Source organism: Ammospiza caudacuta, chromosome 4 (genome assembly GCF_027887145.1).
Source record: "Ammospiza caudacuta isolate bAmmCau1 chromosome 4, bAmmCau1.pri, whole genome shotgun sequence".
Lineage (NCBI taxonomy): Eukaryota > Metazoa > Chordata > Aves > Passeriformes > Passerellidae > Ammospiza > Ammospiza caudacuta.
Genome location: NC_080596.1, coordinates 62,917,732 through 62,937,916, shown reverse-complemented (window position 1 = coordinate 62,937,916; position 20,185 = coordinate 62,917,732). Strand labels below are relative to the sequence as shown.

The following is a 20,185-nucleotide window of genomic DNA, read 5'->3' as shown; positions in this document are numbered from 1 at the left end:
AAAACCAAAGTTAGAATTCATAAATAAGCAAGAAAAAAAAGCCAAAGTCAGAATTCATAAGTAAGCTGTGGTAAATCCTGATACCTGGTATTTTCCAAGCCTTTTGTATTTAAGGAGAACATAGCAGTACTTGTGTTCTTGCAGATGCCAGATTTGGGTTTTATTGAGCTGGTTTGCTGTAAAAAGACTGGCTATTGTTTCTCTTGTCCACAGGAAGGGTTTAAATTTATGTGCCATATTCATGAGGTAGTACTCAGAAATATCATTCTACTGTAGCATGAGATAAATGCATAATGTATTCTGATCAATTTAACATATTTCTATTTCATTAGGCAATAATGCAGCCTTACCAAAGTCAACAGAAGAACTAGAAAGTACCTTGAGAACTGACAAGGTATTTGTTATTTTGAAAATTTTTACTGCACTGTTTCTTGCTTATTCATACATCTTGCAAGGGTTTCTTCCTGTACCTTTTGATTTTTGTGCAGCAAAAATGGAGATTTAAAAATTTAAACTGAAGAACTTTCAAAAAGTAATTTTTCAGATTATTCGGCTGTAGTTTTCTAAGCAGCTGGCTTTTAAATTGTGGGCTGTCCATGTTATTCTGTGTTAGGAATAATTCCCTCCTTCAGCCATACTCCTTCTGTGATTGAGACATTGAAGCTTATTTTTTTAAAATTGGTCATACTGTGTGCATGTTGCTTGATAGGGCCTGCAAAATAGTCACCCACACCCCAGCTCTTAGGGCTGGCAAGTTATTCCTTTGAACCAGTAAACAAACCTACACTGCTGTGCATTGTGTTGCAGCACTTCCTGGCCAGTCCTCAGAGTCACACATCTGTGTGTGTGAGCAGCACTTGCTGCTGCTGTGTTCTGATAACCACAGCCCCTTATCTGCTCTCCCAGAAGGGTGGGGCACCCTGCATCATCCAGGGTGTTTGGGCTCATGGTCACCTATAGCCTGTGTAAAACCAAAGCTGGCTCTGTGTGTCTGGGCTGTGTTCCATAGCAGGCTGGATTCCACATGGTTTAATTCTTCATTCAGAGGCAGGAGTGCGTTCATGTATCCTGCCGTGCTGTGAGAATAAGTTTTTGAGGGATAACACGGTTCAGAGATTCAAGCATCTATGAAAGGGTGGACTTCAGGAGAGTGGAAGTCAGCTTCAGTCTGGTGGGAGTTAATTCCACCTGCAAACAGCTGCACTGTTGATAATTCCACCTGCAAACAGCTGCACTGTTTACCAGCATAACATGGTTCTGGAGTCAGTATAGCCATAATGTAGTGCTGTAGCTGGGTTTACAATGTTCAGATCAGACTTAATACACTTAGCTCCATGTAGCATTATTTCTGCTATGGTAACTTTGAGCTGATCTGCAACTTCTTTTTTTTTTTTTTTTTTTTTTTTTTTAAAGCAAACATAAAAAAATCTGCCTGAAACACAACTTGAAGGGAGATCATTGTACCTTGTTATACATAGCAGATCCTTTTTTTCCATGTACAGATGAACATTTCTAGGCTATTGCTTTTATTTGGAACTCTGAGTAGGTGTTGCCCGTTGAATTCCTGAAATCTGCCTTTTTAAGCTAATCTCTGATGCTAATGTTAACTCTAAGGTCAAATCTAAATACTGTACTGTTGAACTTAGCTCTTACTGTTCCTTCTTAATATATGTGCTGATGTCTTTAAAAGAAAGCTTTTGAAGACTTTTATAATTCATGACAAGACAATGTTCATTGTGACACGCAGGAGCAGAGTGAGACATACTTGTTCTGAATATCTGCAATATTCGTTTTTCATTTTGTGCTTAGTCACAACAGCCTGAAAGTGCAAGAAGTGAAGAAGGATCTGTGGATCTTCAGACTAAAGAATTGCAAAAAGGTGATTTTTATGCTTGATAGCAGCTTAGTTTCATGCTGAAGGGACTAATACTTATGATGGGAGGATTACAGATTTGTTATATATGGCATATAAAGGAATTGAAGGAAGCCTTCATAAGTCTTTATCTCTATCTAGAAGTTCAGGGGGCCTTCAGTTTGATTTGTGGGAAAGGATGGTCAGACTTTTCTTCCAACATGATATGCTGAAAGTAGGAAAGGATTTTATAATTTGAGATAAAAAAAAAAAGTCAACTGCTAATAATCTACTTAAAATCAATAAATAAAGAAAAGCATTTGTTCAGGAAAGATAGAGAAACTTCTCCCAGGAATGGCTTTCATCCATATAGGTTTTGAACATCCTGGTTTTAGGGTGCTGTGACAGGCCTTGTGAGAATATGAAAATAGTAAGTACTACGGGACAAGTCATAGAGAGTTTACAGAAAATTGCTGGGGTTTTTTTTCTTCTTAATCTCCAAAAGGTTAAAATAATTGTGGCATTCACTCAAGTTTGAAGAGCAGTTATAAGTAGGTAATCATCTAGTTAGAAACCTCAGTTAGTCACCTTGGATCTGTGCTCAGTGATTACTTTTCCATGTATTTAAACTAATCTTCAGAAGGACCAAAACTGAAAAAGAATCCATTCCTCCCAAACCCAATTTATGCATTGCAATTGTTTGGCTTTCCTGTTAAAGCAGAAACAAACGCCTGCTTTGTGCCCATCTTGATGGATTTTGTGCTCCAGATGTGTTACAAAGATGTTCACAGCACTGCCAGATGAGAGCTAATCCTCAGTTATTGGAATAGCAAGCAGAACTAAAATGAGTCCCAAGAGGTACCAGTGTGACTGCTGCTTATATTGTCCAGGGAGGTTAAAGATGCATTTCCTCTGACAGAAAGTTGCAGCTGAAGGCCTACATGCTATGAAGGGACACACTGTTAAGCTCACTGCTAAATTTTTAGACATGGAAAGCAAAAACAGCAATAAGGTGAGATATGAGCATTGGTATAAAACTTTTGAATTCTTTTTTTATTCTCACAGTAGGTCAGATGCATATACCTGGTTATAGGGTGGTGTATATGCATCTGAGTGATAAGAGACATGCTCTGCTCACAAGAAAGCAAATGTAAACCCTGAGAATTGGTTAGAAGAATGTAGACATCAGAATGACAGATCTAAAATTTTAACAGATTTTTCTGTACTGTGAGGTTTCTTTGAAGTGCCTTTAAAACTCTGCCACTTCCCATCACTCAGTCACCCAGCCAGACAGTACTTAAAATTTTAAATGTGCAGATTGAGCTAGCTGAGATAATCTTGTTTCTTGTAAAATGTTTAACAAAAGTCCATTTGTTGTGTAAATCATGTTGGATGTGACATACTGAAGACTAATGCTTTGTAGATCTTGGTAGAGAGGTTTTTTCTCCCCCACAATAATCTCTCTTATATGTATATATGCATGCATATATACATACAGCTCAACATACGTAAAAGGAAGTTGTTTAAAAGACAAATGTGTGTCCTGTCATGAGTATGAACAGCAGACACAGTAGTTTAGTAGTCCAAGATTCTTTGGAATGTAAACAAATCATTGCTGTTTGAGTAGGTAGGAACTAGCTCTTAATTTGACACTGCTTTAAAAATTGAAAGATGTGCAGCTCAGCAGTATAGCTATGGAAGAATTGTTGCTAAAACATGGAGATATAAGAAACAAGCTACAAAATATATAAAACTTTATATTTAAAAAATGTGGGTTTATTTGATTTTAGGTTTATATTTTTAAGGAAAAGTTGCTTGGAATGTTTCAGCAGCTTTTTTTAATCAAGGTATTAATTTGGTGCTTTTATGAATCAGATTTTAAGAACACTTGATAGAGCAGCTTCTTTATAATTCTCTTTGTGTATTGAAAGTTATGGAATTCTTTCAAAACTCCAGATCACTCATCAACTGTCATAATTATTTTCCCTATTTTTGTGATATGGAAGGCTGAGGCTGTACTTCATCAGAGTATAGTGGAGTTTAGCAACTGGACAATTTCATTATGTGCATTCTGTCAGCTACAGGTATTACTAGTACAATTAAGCAAACTTTAGTTCTCTGAAATTATAATGTAGCTTAATCACGTTCTACTTCATCCCATGATCCAGAGTCTAGGATTGTGATGGATGAAATTCTGATTAAGATGGTGGAATTATATTTGAAATTTCAGTCACCATAAATTTGAAATATGACAGCCCCTTAATTACCTGTATTTCAACCATAAGGTGATTCTCAGTTATCCTGTGTTGAGGAATTCATATTCTTGTTTTGTTTTGTGGGTATATTGTTAAAGAGAAGATTGGATGTCTTTTACTTCTGACATAGAAAGTTTTATGTAGTTTCAGATTCTCTGGAATCCTTTCAGGGAGGTGAAGTAGAGGATACTGTGATACTTTGCATTTGCTCAGCTTTTCTAATTGTGATAAATTATTTTTGGTAGATATCCCGCAGAGGAATATTCCTTTGGAAAGAGAAACTTCTCATGTAAGTACTTTTTTTTTAAATTTATTTTATAAATCTGTACTGTATTTCTCTTACTTGAATTTACTTTTATTTATATTAAGTATTCTCTAAAGGAAAATATTATTTTTGTATATGCAGAGATTATGTTTATTGAGACTCTGCAGCTGCATAGGTTGATGTCTAATTATTCTTTCAAATCTGCCAGTAAATAAATCTTGCATTGTTATTCTGTAGTCTGTGACTATTTCGAGGCTGTTAACTGGCAGAAAAGAGAAGCTTGACTGATCTCCATGAGACTAGAGAAAAAAAAATAGGGATTATTCTTGGAGGTTTATATCACTATTAGAAACCTATTTTAATGCAGTCTGCTGTCTTTCACAAGATTTTATAAGAGGCATAACTCTTGCATTGCAAATGTAAAGTGTATCTTTTGGAGCAAAACTAAGGCATTTAATACAGATAGCAGGCTGAAATTGTGTTTGTGGTTAATTAAACTCAGGTAGTAAATATATTTATTACTATATTGAAATGCTGGTTGGCCACATTTCTGATGCTAATGAGATAATTCTATTGTTCCTGTGGTAGGAGAATGTTCTTTAAACCCAGAAATATTCTTTGTGATTTACTGTGATGAAGTACTTTTAAAACATGTACTAGGGTGCTTAATTCTGATCTTGATAGAGACTTTTTTCAATAAAAATATCAGTCAAAAATTTTGAAAATACAGCAGGTTTGAAGTTTTTTGATCATTTTGTTCTATAGTAGGAATGTTACTTGAGTCCTTTGTAACAGCTGCTTTCCGTTTTAATGTATGTTGTGCTTGGAAGTAGCCAGTAGGGAAAAGTTTCTCCCTTCTGTGTTTATAAATTTCACTGAGAAAAAAAGAAGTTATCCTTCTTTGTGTTTTGTGTGTAGGTGGAAAACTCGGCTACCCAGATAACAGAAGAGCATAGATCTGGAGGAATTCAACTTAAATCTCCAGAAAAAATGGATGAAAAAAAGTGTAAGTGATACAGAAGTACAGGAATTTCTGCAAAGCTTTTCTGTGAGAAAACCTTGTTCTACTGTGTCTAGGCCATAAAATGGTATTTTTGAGAAAATAGTAGAGATGGGTAAATTCCAAACTCCAAAGCAATTTATACTCCCAAAATAATTTCTAATATTTCAGTTATTTGATAAAAATATTGCAACAAATGTAATTACTGCACAGAAGAGCATTATAGTCATTTTCTCAATCATAGGTGAAGAAACATTTTTTGTTCAGTCTATAAAATAATTACTAATTTTATCGTTCTAAAATAAAAGATAAGGAAGCTGATCATTAGGAAAATCTAAACTTTGTGGGAATGGATGCTTCCTTTTCTTAGGTGGAAAGAAATAAATTTTAGTGTAGCCTTTTATTTGTCTGCAAGCAAAAAGTGAGAAGGAGTGTAGTCCATTGAATGGCATAAACATTTCTAAATTTCATTTAGATGCAGCTAGCATCAAAATAAGTTAGGCATTTTGTTGATACAGTATTTACAAGACTGACAATGTAATACCTCTTCAAGCTCTGGATTCAACGTCTTTTCAGCATCAGAAAAATTTAGAAAAAAGTTAGTATCATTAATAATAGCATTTTTTCATAAGAGCTTTTATTCCTCTTCTAAGAATTGTGATCTGATGAAGTGAGTGATTAAAAGTCATGTATTCATTAGTGTCCCACATAGCATTAACTGCTTTCCCTGTCTCTGGGTGAGTTGAAGTTGAGGTTGGTGTTGTATTTCTTGATGTGTTACTTACCACATTTCAATTTTGAGCTTATCTTTAAAAACAAACAAGCAAACAAAACAATCCACACCTGTAATATATAAGAAACATGTAATTCTCTTCTGTTATTGTGTTGTCTTCCCATTTCAAAGAGTGATTAGAGTAACTTTCTGTTCATATTTTTGGTAGTAAGAGACTATTTTTCAGACTTTTGAATTTCAGTAATGGTGAGCTGGTATGTAGGTGACACAAAAACATGACAAATGCAGAAGACACTTTTTTAACACTTCAATTGTTACTTGTTTTTGCAGGCAACAAGCAGATTTCTCAGGATGTGCTAAAAGATGATGAACAAAGTCAGTGTTCCAAAATGAAACCTGGTAACGTTAAGGTATTTTCAAGAACTCTTATGTTCTGCAATTGTAAATAAGATGAAAATCTTAACCATAATTTCTTCAGCAGTTTATTTTTGGAGATGTTTCCATAATTAAGCTACTTTTGCATTGTATTGAGTACAAAAGAACTGATTAGCAAATGAAACTTTTCAGTAAGGGAGACAATTAAAAAACAAAAAAGGCAAGTGTCTGTGTGGACTCTTTGAGGTGTGGAAGTGTGAGAGGACTGGGTTGCACAGAGGTTGGGAGCTGGGGATCTCATGGAGCATTGTTGGATGCCAGTGCTCCAGTCAGTTCAGTGTCTGCATGGGTGTACTGATCTGAGCTCTTCAAGAGAGGGTGCATTGCACTTTTCCTGAGTTCTGCTAAATCAAAACAGGAATTAGGACAAGATAGATGCTCTTTTTAGGAGTATATGCAGTATATTTGGGACTGCCTCACCCACTGATTTGTGATGAAGCTTCTCAACATTAAAGCTTTTAAGAGACAGTACAAAACCTTGATGAGTAAAATAACTGCTCATGTATTGGTGTGGGGTGTTTCTTTTAGTGTAACTGGCCATGATTTTTAATGTGTAGTAAAGCATCTTTCCTCTCTTGTTTCAAAATAATGTAGGACGTTATTTCAGGTGATGCAGCAGAAGTGTCCAAAGAAATTGATGTAACACAAACACCTCCTAGAAGTACTGTGGAAGGAAAAGGTAATTAAACTGCCCATTATGGAAGATTTTCTGAACCCATATTGAATGCTTATATCTTTTCATTTGAATGATTTTTGAGAGAAAGTGGGAACTTGATCCCAGCAAATATACTTGCATATATTCTCCGGTTGATTTCTGCTCTATTACTGCTAGCAAATAATGCATTAATTTTAGTTTCTTTAATGATGACAAAAGTTTTGATGCTTTTGCTGTTTACCACCCACTGGCTCCATTATTGCTTCAGTATGTATCTTGGGTAGGAAAGCCAATGGGAAATAAACAGGTAGGTAGGAAAATAGAACAACCAGCATTATGTGATAAGAACATCTACCTCTGACTACAAGCAAGGGCTGTCCTACGTAAAAATCCATGACATAACCATCAGATCAGTTTTGTTTGTTTCTGTAGAGTAAACAACCAGAGAAGAGTGCAAGTTGCACTGTTGTAATTGACTAAATTGCACTAAAATAAATAATAAAATGTGGTGTGTCCACATAATTAATGTGGCTTTGTTACTTCGGTCTGTTTTTGTGGGAGCACTCTGAGAATGTTCCCTAATGTTAGTTTGGCCTATTAATAGTTTTGTTTCTCATTGAGCAAGTTGACGAGTCTGAATCTGTTCTGCAATGTGCTTTTGTATCCTCAGCTTCCTGTTTCATGGAACATGTGAGAAAAGGGAATAAGGGCTTGTATTTGTCCTACCATTTTATAGAATGTCACAAGTGTGAGCTTTTGTTCTTACCTTAAAATAGAAGACCTCCCTAACTCATCTGGCATTAGTGGGAAGCATTTTGGCAGATCAATACACTGTTGCTACAAGGCAAGCAGTGTTGATTTCTGATGGGTGTTTTTAGGAAATTTTAGGCTAAAGAATGAAATAACATTTTCAGTGTTGAGGTTGTGGCTTTTATTAGTTCTTTTGCCTAATAAAACAAAGGTATACAATTTCTTTCTTTTTTTTCTTATGTGTGAAGATGAACCTAACTTTGAACGGGAAATGTCTGAAAAGAAAAAGCACAGTCCAGAATCAAATGAAAATTCTCCAGAGGTGAGTGATCTTATTCATGTTAACTCACTGAGATAGTGCAGGTTCCCAGTACTCTTTGTGGTACAAAACTATTTTGTTGACAGCCATATTAAAATTGTCTTCAAAAAGTACTAAGGACTTATGTAGCTCTGTCACAAAGTACAAACTCACAGACCATAAAACATCAATGTCTCAATATGGAAATAGGACTAACTCCCTTCCTAGGCTTAATAGTGCTTACAAAATGTCTAGAAAGCAATTATATAGAGTTGTATTGTATTGAAATCATATTTTTTGAAAACTTGGTAATTGATGTGGACAGTTTAGTCATAAGCAAATAAAACTTGCCTTTTAAAATACTATCAACAGTTTTTAAAGTCTTTATCTCCTAGGCATGTACTTGAGATAATCTGCAGTATGGGTTATAAACAAATGTCTGATCCCTCGAGATTAAAATTGATGTTGGCCCCTAGAAATAGACACTGATCTCAGAAAGGTGTTGGCTTTCATCATTTGGGGATTTTTTGCCTCAAATTTGGAAGAAGAAGAAAATTTAAAGAATATGTTTTTATATTTGTTCACTCAAGGCTTGAGTCTCTAAGAACCATTCTGGGGGAGATATTGCTAAACCTCAGTAAATACTGAATGGGGCATTTAAACTTTCCTTGTGTATAAGAGAAAGTCCTATTGGGGATTTTGCATCTGACTTTGTTACTTAAAAGTTCTCTTTCAAAGCTTAAAACTTCAAAGGAAGGGGCCCTTTTTTTGCTAAAGATCCTGTTTATACAAAGAATTCAGCAATCTGTGTATTGGGATAATTAGAATATTAATTGTTTGAAGCACTTGCTCAACATACAGGATGCAGCCTGTGCTATATGTGGCACTGGGAAAAGGGGCTCATGGGATGTAAAGTCTGGAGTTCTTGTATGGGGTAAGCCAACAGCATTTGTGACACTAAGAGATTTTGGGGCTAGGGGAACAGAAGGTACTGCATTCTCAGACATGCTTTGTGCCTCAGTCAAACCACTGAGAATTTTGTATAACTGGGAGTTGTCTTGTTTCTTTTCACATATATTAGTGGATTTCTTAACAGCAGTGTCTCTTGCTATTAAACTTGCCTCATCTGTTTTTTTAATTGAAAAATACTACTTCTGCCACTGTCACATTATGAATTCAGTTAGCAGTCTTTGTATTGTATTGTATTCAGTTACAGGAAGCAAAATATTTTTGTCCTTTACTTTTAATAGGAAAATCAGCCTGTAGTAGTGAAACGCAAAAGGGGCCGGCCTCGTAAATACCCTCTTGAAGCAGTACAGCCTGGTGGTAAGTAGCTCATAGTACCTGCGTGGGAAAACAAGGATAATAGTGATATTCAAGTTCTGAACTCATATTTCTTCCCTCAGGTGGGGAGTCAAAAGCTGATATGAGCACTGGGAATGTAAGTGCCTTTATTTTGTTTGGGTGCATTTAAACACAGTATTTCAAGAGCCATTTATCTGTTTAACAGTTAACAGCATTTCAGAAACATCATATGGAAAACTTGATATTTGAGTTCAGTCTAAGCAAACAAAACTTATTAATAGTATCTCTTAATGTAGATGACCTTTGTAAGCAAAATATAGTGTTAATTCAGAATGTAGCAAATTACCTACCAGCTTCACACTTAGTTCACTTAATACAAGTGTTATTCTAGCTAGCAATATATACCTGAGTGCAGGGTGAGTTTTTGGTGGTGTGCATATGTGACTTTTAGTTCGTGCTGGGAGTAATTTTGGCCTGAAGAGCAAGGGTGACTTTATTTCAAAAATGAGAGTTTTTTCCCTCTACTGAATATATCATAATAATAGCACATAGAATCTTTTCATAGCTGTAAAATAAAATATTATGTAAAGCAGTTGTATTACACATCATGTGAGAGATGGAGACATAGTGATGAGTAACCTAGGGGCTCCTGAAACATGTCTGTTTTCTAAAGTTCAGTGGTAGTTTTATTTCCTAAGCCCTGTGAAGGATATTCACAGCTAGGAAGGTGGTCTGTTGGTATTGTTTCTGCAATCCAGTTGGATTACAGCACAGGACAGTGGTGGGTCAGGCATGTTTGTGGAGTGCAGTCAGTTAGATTTATTCTGGTTAAAGGCTTCTGTCTAGGAAATGCCTCTATTTCAGAATCAATGGTATTGCATAGAAAAAGGTGGATTTTAAAAATGGAGTTGTGTTGAAACAGGTTTTCCTACTGCTTGCCTGGTGAGGCAGCAGCTGGCATGGCTGTTGGAAATCTTGAGAATTTACCTAGTTTATGGATAAAAGGAATTATTGTCTCTGCTTGTTCTGTCCTCATATTTCAGGCAGTCCTTTGAGTCCTGTCCCTTCTTACAGGTTGACTGGAATTCTGTTTCAGAATTCCTAGTCTTTCCTGGTTGATTTTTTTTTTTCAATGTTAATTCAATGAAATGTAATTTGAAGTGGTGTGGATTTTGATATTTGGTTTTTCTGTTTTGGTGTTGTGGATTTGTTTTTGTTTGGTTGATTTTTTAGGGTGTTTTTTTGTCCAAATAATGATTAAATTTAATTTTTAAGTCACCCCCAGAAATGAGTGTACCTTGGCACCCTCAGTACTGGAACAGAATCATCTTGTTCTGGTTCAAGTGTTCAGAGGTCTGGTATTTCCTAGTGATGAGTGAGGGGTTGGTGTGAGCTGCAGGCTGGCTCAGGGAGGAGTGTCTCACCTGAGACAGGAGGGCAGGACAGTTTCCCCAGGGCTGCTTTGGGGGCACGTTGCTACTTTAGGGGAACCATAGGCATCCTGGTGTGGTCATTCAGTGGGGAAAGCACTGAAGTTTTTGGGCAGTCATAGGATATTGTGTAATTATATATAGCTTTTCCTGCATACTGAGTAAATAAACAATTTCTGGTGACTTATAGTTCTAAAGTGACTGTACTAACTTCTTTGTTGATAATTAAATACTTGGAAATGTGTTTGACTGAAACTGCTTTTATCTTTTGTGTCCTTTATTGCAATGACTTTAGTGTCAGGTTACTAAAAGTGCTGTGATTTGTTTATGGGCTGATTTGTTTCAGCTATTTATCAAAATGAAAAAATGCCTCCTACTCTTAAACTACAGTACAAACTTTGTGTGCTCATTAGTGTTCATGTTTTCTAGATTTACAGATCCATTCTACATTGAATGTGAGCAACTTTCTGTGATAATGTAATGCAATGCTGAATTTTCCTGATTTTTTTTTTATTAAAAAACCCATTTTTTTAATTTCAGCCGCAGTCTCCTACCTCTGCAAGTAGAGGGAAAACACCTCAAACAGGTAAGCAAATTATACCTGCTTCAACTTGTAAAATGAAAGGTGGAAGAAATGGAAGAGGATTTTTACAAAAATCACATGAGTCCTTCATCCTGACATCATCTCTGGCAGTCAGTGTGTTATTCGTGAATGAAAGCCTCTGAAGAAAGAGATGAAATGAAGACTTATCCCTAATTGCTACCAAGTGTTTAGCTCCAAAAAAGAGCAGCTTGATAAGAACTTATCTCAAAGATGTAGCAGCACTGCTCAGTGCTGAATAATGCATTGCAGAATATACCAAATGATTGAGTAGGCTAAGTAGATGGCAGAGCTTCAGAGGAAGGTAGGTGCCCCATCAGACTGGCTCTTAGTGATTGTTTTCCATTTCTGCATGTTACCTTTCATACACTGACTGTCAATCACACTTCCTACAATACCTTTCAAATTTTATTCTGCTAATTGTTGATCTGTGGGTATGTATCTAAAGATCTTAGGGGTATCTTGAGAGGATATTTCTTTCCCTTTTCACAATTGCTGTAAGATCTTTGGAACATGGTTGCTTAGCTTAACTCAAAAATGTATTTTAAGTGCTTCAAACTAAAATACAATTAAGTGAAATACCTTTCTATTTCTCTTTTCTAATTTTTCTTGTGTATAGAGTCTGAACTGCACTGGTTGTTTAAATGTGTCTTTTTAATTATGGCCATTCATAAAAAAAAAACTTTTTAAAGCCATTTTAGGAAGCAGGTGAACTGAAAAGTAGATTAAAATGGTTTGTAAGCAAATGCAAACAAACAGGCAGAAAATCTGAGAAACCAAACCTTCAAAACAAACCTTCTGGAATTTCCAAAAGCTTAGGTTTCTACAGATATACTAATCTGGCTGCACTGAGCAAATGGGCTGTTTCCTATTTTCTCCACATTTGTTAAAATGTCAGCTTTAATCCATATGCTTCAGAATTGTCTCTGGAGGGTTAGCTCATTGTGTGGTACTTGACTTCCATGAACTGCCAAGAGAACAGACAAGAATGTGAGAATGAAATGAAAGTGCATTCTGCTTTGCTTTTTATTCAAAAGCACAGACACCTAACTGTGTACTTGAAGTTTGAGTGCGTTATGCAACATTTCTATTTTCCAGGTAACAGGCTGTTGCTATTACAGCAATGTTCAGAGGAATATAAAGGGGAATGCACTGTTAAAATTTTCATCCTGTATTAGCATTCATGGGCATTAAGGGGTTGAGAACACCTGGTGATGAAAAGGAAACCAAGTTGAATCCCCCTGTGCAGTTCACCTACTCTGGTATTTTCTGGGTGTTCTGCATAAGGATTTGCAGTAGGGACAGACCCACATGTGGAGTGGAATGCAGAGTTTTATTTTTGGTCAGTACAGCACATGCAATTAAGAGACACATGTTTTCTGAAGGTATCATCCTCCCATAACACTAACACTGAACTTGAAACTAATTACTTAACACTAATTAACAGTTGCTGCTCTAAAATTAGTATGATTTTAGATACTATGTCTTAATATTTTTATACTTATCTTTAGGTGAAATGCTACATTTTGGTATCTTACAGAGGGTAATCTGTTAAAGGCATGTCATGGACCTAGATGGGATTATTCTTCAGTCAAAAACCCCTTTGCTACAGATTTGCCCAAGTGAACCAGAATTATGAAGTATCTCTTTTGAACACAATAGAACTAATACTGATAATGCTGATTGTATTATGCATGTGCTTATGTTGTGTGTAGAGCTTAATACAGTGGACAGTCCAATATTCTATTTCGGTTATGTTTTGAACACTTAACTATATTTCTGTTTTACTTCATTTGCATTTGTATAAAAGTTTTCCCCATAACCTTACAAAGGAGTGCCAAAAAGCTTGTGAGTTTCAGAATATGTTTCTGCTCTTTGAGATCTATTTTAGGTCCTTTGCATTGTCATTCTTTTGTTTTCTCACTCTAATTGGTGAGGGGTTTAGAGTTTGTGTCCTCTCTTATTTAGCTTTCAGAAATTAGACAGCAATTTTATGGCAGGGGAAAAATACATAAAAACTTGCTTTTATTTAGGTTTCTCCTTTTTACTGCTAAGGATTTTTATCCTTGCAGTGTTGGAGATAATTCCATTTGACAGAGTTTAAAAGCTTTGTAAAATAATCTCTCTCATCACAGAGTTAGGATAGAAATAGTAACCATAGAGAGAAGCCAAGTTGAGACATGGGATGTAAAGTTAAAAATCTGTTTTAACATGTATAGGTTAGCCTGTAAAAATTACTGAGTTTGAAGTAAGAAGTGTTTCAGCAGAGAAAGTCATGTAATTCCCATGAAAAAAAGTTCTTAAATAGTATCTTTTTGAGCTTCATCTTAGTCATCTTGGTATGAGAATAGTTAAGCACTAGAACAGGTCACCTGAAGGAACCATGTTCTTGGAGACTTTAAAAGTTGGACTGAACAAGATCTTGTGCAAGATTTGATCAGTTAATTCTTTGAACAGGAGATTGGACTAGGTGACCTCTAGAGGCCCCTTCTAAGCCAAATTTTTCTATGATTCTGTGATTGGTTGACAGTAGTTAAAGGGGGTAAGTATCTTCTGCTTTTCCATTAAAACAAAACAGCATATGCAACAAAGCAATAAATACTGTCAGTCATATAAAGCCTTAGTACTTAACAATTTAATCATTGTCCCAGTCTCTGTATGTAACAAAGTACAAGAAAGCTATTTTCTAAATTAGAAAGAGACTTGAAATATTTTAGGGCAACAGTGATGTTTACACAAAGTTGAGAGAGTATGAAAGAACTCCTTTTAAATTGATTGGTAAAAGATTTGAAGTTCAGGATGAAGTTTTATTCTTTCCTTTCTTTTTAGGTGCAGACATATCTAATAAGAAAGAAACAAAAAATGTAAGTGTGATTTGTAAATTTACAAGCAGTATATAATGAAAAATGTCTGTCTTCTGTGTAAAGTAAATAGTTCTTGACTTCCATGGTTCCATTTTGTCTCTTCAGGAAGATGAAGCTGAGAAGGCAGAACTGGTTGTGCGTAAAAGGGGAAGAAAGCCCAAGCGCTCTCTGGTTCAATCTGAGGAAACGGGTAAAAGCATGAGAGGCTGTGCCACTCCTAACAGAATCAGAAAATACTGCTGTGCCTTTCTGTTTACTAATAGCAACAAGATAAGCTTTATTCAATTTTCCTTTCTTGAGGAAAAATCATTGAGTTACAGCTAGTGTAAATATTATGTAAATATGTGTAAATTGCTGTAATCTCATGTCAGAATTGCTACATCCCAGATGCTTCTATAAAACCTCATGAATTTTCTATGAATTCTGGCTATGAGCTGTGTAAGTAAACTGTGGTGAATGTGTTAGCAAGATTAAGTCAAACAAGTGTGAATTAAAAATGTTGAAATATGAAGGAAATGGAAAATTACTTACTGAAAATGGGACTTGTGACTAGAATACCTTTTCTAAATTAAGTGTTCATATCCTTTTGGAGGCCTTTTGGAAAATTATAGCATATGTGTAAAATTTTAAATGGACAGAAACACTGGAGCCAGAGAAGAAACGTCGGAAATTGACTTCTTCTGAAGATGAGCTAAAAGAGCAAGAGGAAGGTGAGGAAGAGGATGGTGAGGAAGATGATGACGCGCATTCTGGGGCCACAACTAGATCAGCCACAAGATTAGAGGCTCAAAGGTAACTGTGTAGACACTCCAATAACAAGCTTTTTTTCTACCTTATTTTTAGGTGGTGTGGGGTTTGTTGCAGGGAAGACTTGTGACTTCCTCTTTTTGCCTTTTTCTGATTATTTGTTTTAAATGGATAAGAGCTTCCCAAATATTTTTCATTCTAATTCTAGTACCACTCTTCAAGGAACGAAGGGACAAAAGGTGAGGTTAAGGGAAATTGTCAGGGTCTCAAAAGGCATACTTGAGTATGTAGCAAGGTAAGAATTGATCCTATTGGCATTCTTCATCCTAGTGATGCCTCAGAATTTAAGTCTAAGGACACTTGGTTCTGATGGGTAAAGTGGGACATCAGAGTTGACTGTGCACTTCACCATTTGGTGTTGGAACAAGTTGAAAATAAAATTATCCCTGTTGGTTTCTTTAAGTACGCTGTCCAAGTTAAATACATCAATCTGCAGTACTGGACGACTTCATTTCTAGTATGGTGATCTGCAAGCTTGGAAAGCAATCTTGCTGTGAATGACAAGTGTGGGTAGCAAGAGTTCTGTTTTCAGGAAGCCATTCCTCATCTGCCTTAGCACTGGTCTGCCTTTTGAAGGCATACTGAATTCTAGCAGAGCTCATCCTCTTGATCTTATTGTGGAAACAATGAAACAGCAGCTCTGGGAAGTTTTGATGTGTGTTGCTGTCTTTCAGAAGAGAATTGAAGTGCAGGCATTTTTTTTTATGTTGGTGGTGGGATTACTTTCAATTGACTGTATCTACTTCCCTCTTAAGGATATTATGTTTTATTGTATATATTATATGTTAGCCACAGTGCTCTTGAACTGATAATTTCAGAACTGAATCTGAAAGTAGTTACATGATTCTTCATTTACATAAAAACTGTGAAGGTTTACCACTACTGCTTAGTAAACAACAGTTTTGTTTTGGTAAAGCCACAGGGACTTCCTTTAGTGTCACATAATTGTTAACTCTAAAATTGTAATAAAGGATTAGGTATTTGTGGGTTTATTCTGCTTGCTTGTGGAAACATCTGCTTTTTTTATAAATTCGGGGTTGTGTCTCAGATTTCCAATGCTACCTTTCTGACACTGATTGCAACAAAGCATTTCTGCCTTAAGGTGCTGTGTACAGTATGCATTTTATAAATAGCATCTGGGAATAAGTCTGTGGAAGAGGATGCTTCTTCATATTCAGCATTGCTGGATTTCTCTGACTTAAGTCACCTGTTTTCTTAACTATTAAATTAATCACCAATAACCAGATTTTCAGGTTTCTGAACTTGTGGATACCAAGACTTACATGAGTGAATTCAGACTATAGTATGTTCTTTTAAACATAGACACTTATGTACAAAAATTATTGCAAGATTTGGTATGGATTGGTTTGGTTTTGGTTTTCTTTGTAAATACCAAATACTGACAGTAAAGCAATCTTTTGATTCTACATTTGATACCAAAATACCCAGCCTGGCTTCACAGTGTGTCTTGAAGCAGGCAAATATGGTTTTCTCACTGTTTCTTTTGGCAACTTTGATTTACTTGTTGCAAATAATGTGCAGTCTTGATTATCTGCACTTGGAATGCAAGAAGAAATTGACTTGGTAAAAGTATTTGGTTATATATAAATTCATCATGCTTTTGTGTTACAGAAAAAAGGCCAGCAAGCCAACCACACGTGCAGCTTCTAAAGGCAGCAGTCCAAGTTCAGTTTCTCCTAGAAAACGACAGAAACTAGCAGCTAAAAAAAGATCTCCAAGTGATACAAAAATTAATAAATCTCCTCCATTGACACAGTAAGTATTAAAGTTGAATTCACTTTGAGGATTTGTTCTGGAAGCCAGTACAGTGATCCTTTCCTTATATGTAACATACTGCTTCAAAATCTGAACAGCAGACTAGTTTTGTTCTGTTCTCATGTGAATTATAAAAGCTTTTAAAGGATTTTCTTCTGTTTACATTTTTTCTTTTTCTTCCTTTATTTGACATTTGGAAGACTAGATTTTTTTCTTATATCCTTGGAAACCTCTTGGGAGAATCTGAAAATGCTGTTTATGTAGTATTTTAACTTCAGCTGTGATTCTTTCCTGGATGGGGGGTAAGAGCATCGGTGGTTCAGATTAAAGCTAAATATGATGACTTGATTCTAATGCTTTAAAGATCTAAGATCAGCTGATAAAAAGAGGAGAAACTGAGAGCCCTTATAACCAAGTTTTGAATATATTTCCCTTTCCCTCCTTTCCTGTTATACTTTTTAATTTGCAAAGCTGAGATCATAGTGCAGAATCCCAAGGGAGTAAGTAACAGACGTGGTGCACAGTTGCTCTGCATCTTGTAGTTTACCTGTAAAATGTGTTGTATGCCAAACAAGTGTAGCTGTCATCCTTTCTGAAATGTGTCAGTGTCTTCAGGCTGAGCCTGGAGAACTTGTGCATTGTGCACTGATGACTGTCACAGTACACCTCAGCTCCATTATTTTGTGTGGTTATGAATGGCCAAGAGTTTAAACCCATTTACAGTTAGTTACAGCTGAAATATGGTGACTATATAGATGAGTGTGAATGCACGGGGTATGTGAAGTCTGCCCCTTACTCCCTCTTGTGTATGCTGGGCTTGAGACACTGTTGCTGCTCTTCTTTGTGAGACAGGGGACAGGATATTGAAGTGCATTATGTTCTGTTATAAATCCACAAATCTTTCCAGAGAAAGAGAAGGAAGAATAAAATCCTAGCCCCAAATTGTACATGTGGAGCACTCTCCAACATACAGAATCAGTACTCCATTTCTTACTAAGAAGTGGGTTTTAGTAGTAAGCTTTTATATAATATATTAGAGATGGACAGTTTAGTTCAGCTCTGAATAGAATTGTGCCTGACCACTCTTCATTGTGGAAATAATTATTATGTTTTTCAGGTTAAAGGTGCAGTCTGCCAAGCGTAAAAGGGAGGACAGCCCAACAGTGGTACGGAGAAAAGGCCAGCAGAAGGCAGAGGAGGCACCACTAAAGAAAGCAAAGCGATAATCTTTACCAGCCAGTACTGTTCTTGGAAGAGTCAAAAGGAAAACAAACATCTGTGCTTCTATTTTTTTTAAAGCAAAGGGATTTGCACGTGCTTGTTTCAGAGCTCTAAGTTAAACAATGCAGTACTTTTAAGTTACATTTTAAACAGCTTTATAAACTATTGTTTATACAAAATATTATGTACATTTATTTCAGATGAAAAATAAGTTTACTTTGTATCTGAATGAAAAACAAAGTAGTTATATATTTTATCACTGACTTGGAAAGTTGGAGTTTCCCAATGTGACATGCTAATGCAGATGCTTCCAGCCCATAAGGCACCCATGTGCCTACTAATACTTTGTACATAAACTTGTAAAAATAGGTTGTATTTTACTCTGTGTATGAATCTGATCAATGATGGACATTTTATTTATTATATGGAAAGCATTGGTCTGTAAACTTTAGTATATATCTTAGGGTTTTTTAATTATATATTTTACATTCTATGCAGATGTCAGTAGGAAACTTCCCCTCCGCTCCCCCAGGGCTGTCTAAAATCTGAAGTTCTCTAAAATATGCTCAGACAGTTGGTAAAATATTTTTCTCGCATGCATTAAAGTAGTTTAGCATAGTGAAAGGGACTTGGCTCCTTTCTGTTCACATTTGTGGCAAAGTACAGCATTTAAAATGTAATCTTACTAGATTATATTTTCACTTGGAAATTTACTACCAACTTCGAGAAATAAATAGTACTAGGTTAGATTTATTCACAGTCAACCAATACCACCCTAAAATGAAAGTTTTATTTTGCAACTAAATACGTGTTCTTTCAGTATTTATCTTTCAGCAAAGAGGGACCCATTGAAATCAAATGTCACTTCTCCTAACTATAGAGCTTCAGCATTTTATGTTACATTTTATACACAGGTATTAAAAATAGAAGCTGGTATTATTGCCAGAATCTTTTTTTAATGTATATTAACTCTGGTAAGAGCAAATGTTCAAGTGAAGTTGTATATAAAGTTAAACTTTTCTTATGATCAAATGTGTCTCTTGTTATGATGTGATGAATTGCCAAACAATCTGAGATTATTTTAAGTGTTTTGTTGATATTCTGGTTTATAATTAAAAAATATTTTGGGGGTTGGAATTTTACTTTTTTTTTTTTCTTTATTTCTCTTTTTTTTGTGAGGTTTTTTTTTCGAACTTGTAAGGCAAATGTTTTGGTCAGATATTCTGCTAGGTTTCTTACTGAGATTTTTGTATAAAATATAAAATGTTTGCCAAAAATCTGAGTTGCCATATTTTATTTTCCTTTAATTGTTTTACTGGGGAACAGCTTGTCTTTACACGTGTCTGGTTGGAGTCATGTCTATAAACTTTACCTGGTTAGTGTCTTTAAAAAATGTTCACAGGTGCTTACATGTTAGATACGTAAACATACGTAAACTGTTTGCCTGCCTTAGGACACTATAAGAGTGCTCACATAATACTTTTTAGGTAAATTAGTCTGAAAGAGGAAAATACCTTGGCTCTGAAAATTAATTCCTTTTACTTTCTACCTTAACTCTGCTGCCATACATGCCTTGCTAGCATACTGATTGATATAGTCCTTTATGTTACTAACACTGATGCGTATGCACAGCTGTAGGATAAGTTGAATCTTTCCTTTTTTCCATTTTTTCCCCTTTGCCCCCTGCCGCATGCATGGACTGAAATTGTATATTTTGTCTCAGCCTTTGTTCTGTAAGACTGAGCTGCTGGTTTTTCCATGGGTGCTTTCCAGTCTTTAGGTGGGATTTGGAGTCCTTGCCTGCACCTTTCCATTTGTTTCCTTACACCTGGATTCAGTAGTGAGGTTGCTCAGGGGGTTCCTAAGGAAGCCTTGCCACTGCACTCTACATTTATTCTCTCTGCTGGTAGTACCTGTCCTGCTCCAGGACAGTTCATA

At 35.8% G+C, this 20,185-nt stretch overlaps 1 protein-coding gene across 3 annotated transcripts in view; it reads left to right on the top strand.

The window, feature by feature from the left end:
- Positions 1-19,484, top strand: part of BOD1L1 (biorientation of chromosomes in cell division 1 like 1) — a 36,405-nt gene extending 16,921 nt beyond the window's left edge. The window contains exons 11-25 of one of the 3 annotated variants that reach the window (XM_058803552.1): positions 333-394; positions 1,810-1,879; positions 4,353-4,396; positions 5,291-5,378; positions 6,436-6,515; positions 7,135-7,219; positions 8,194-8,267; positions 9,494-9,569; positions 9,650-9,684; positions 11,519-11,564; positions 14,409-14,443; positions 14,549-14,633; positions 15,082-15,235; positions 16,883-17,026; positions 18,144-19,484. In XM_058803552.1, the coding sequence (XP_058659535.1) occupies positions 333-394; positions 1,810-1,879; positions 4,353-4,396; positions 5,291-5,378; positions 6,436-6,515; positions 7,135-7,219; positions 8,194-8,267; positions 9,494-9,569; positions 9,650-9,684; positions 11,519-11,564; positions 14,409-14,443; positions 14,549-14,633; positions 15,082-15,235; positions 16,883-17,026; positions 18,144-18,252 (1,187 nt within the window). In that variant the 3' untranslated portion in view covers positions 18,253-19,484. Of the gene's footprint in view, positions 1-332; positions 395-1,809; positions 1,880-4,349; positions 4,397-5,290; positions 5,379-6,435; positions 6,516-7,134; positions 7,220-8,193; positions 8,268-9,493; positions 9,570-9,649; positions 9,685-11,518; positions 11,565-14,408; positions 14,444-14,548; positions 14,634-15,081; positions 15,236-16,882; positions 17,027-18,143 lie in introns of those variants that run through there. The other 2 variants (XM_058803551.1, XR_009274655.1) reach the window with 2 other exon arrangements.
- Positions 19,485-20,185: the final 701 nt, after the last annotated feature.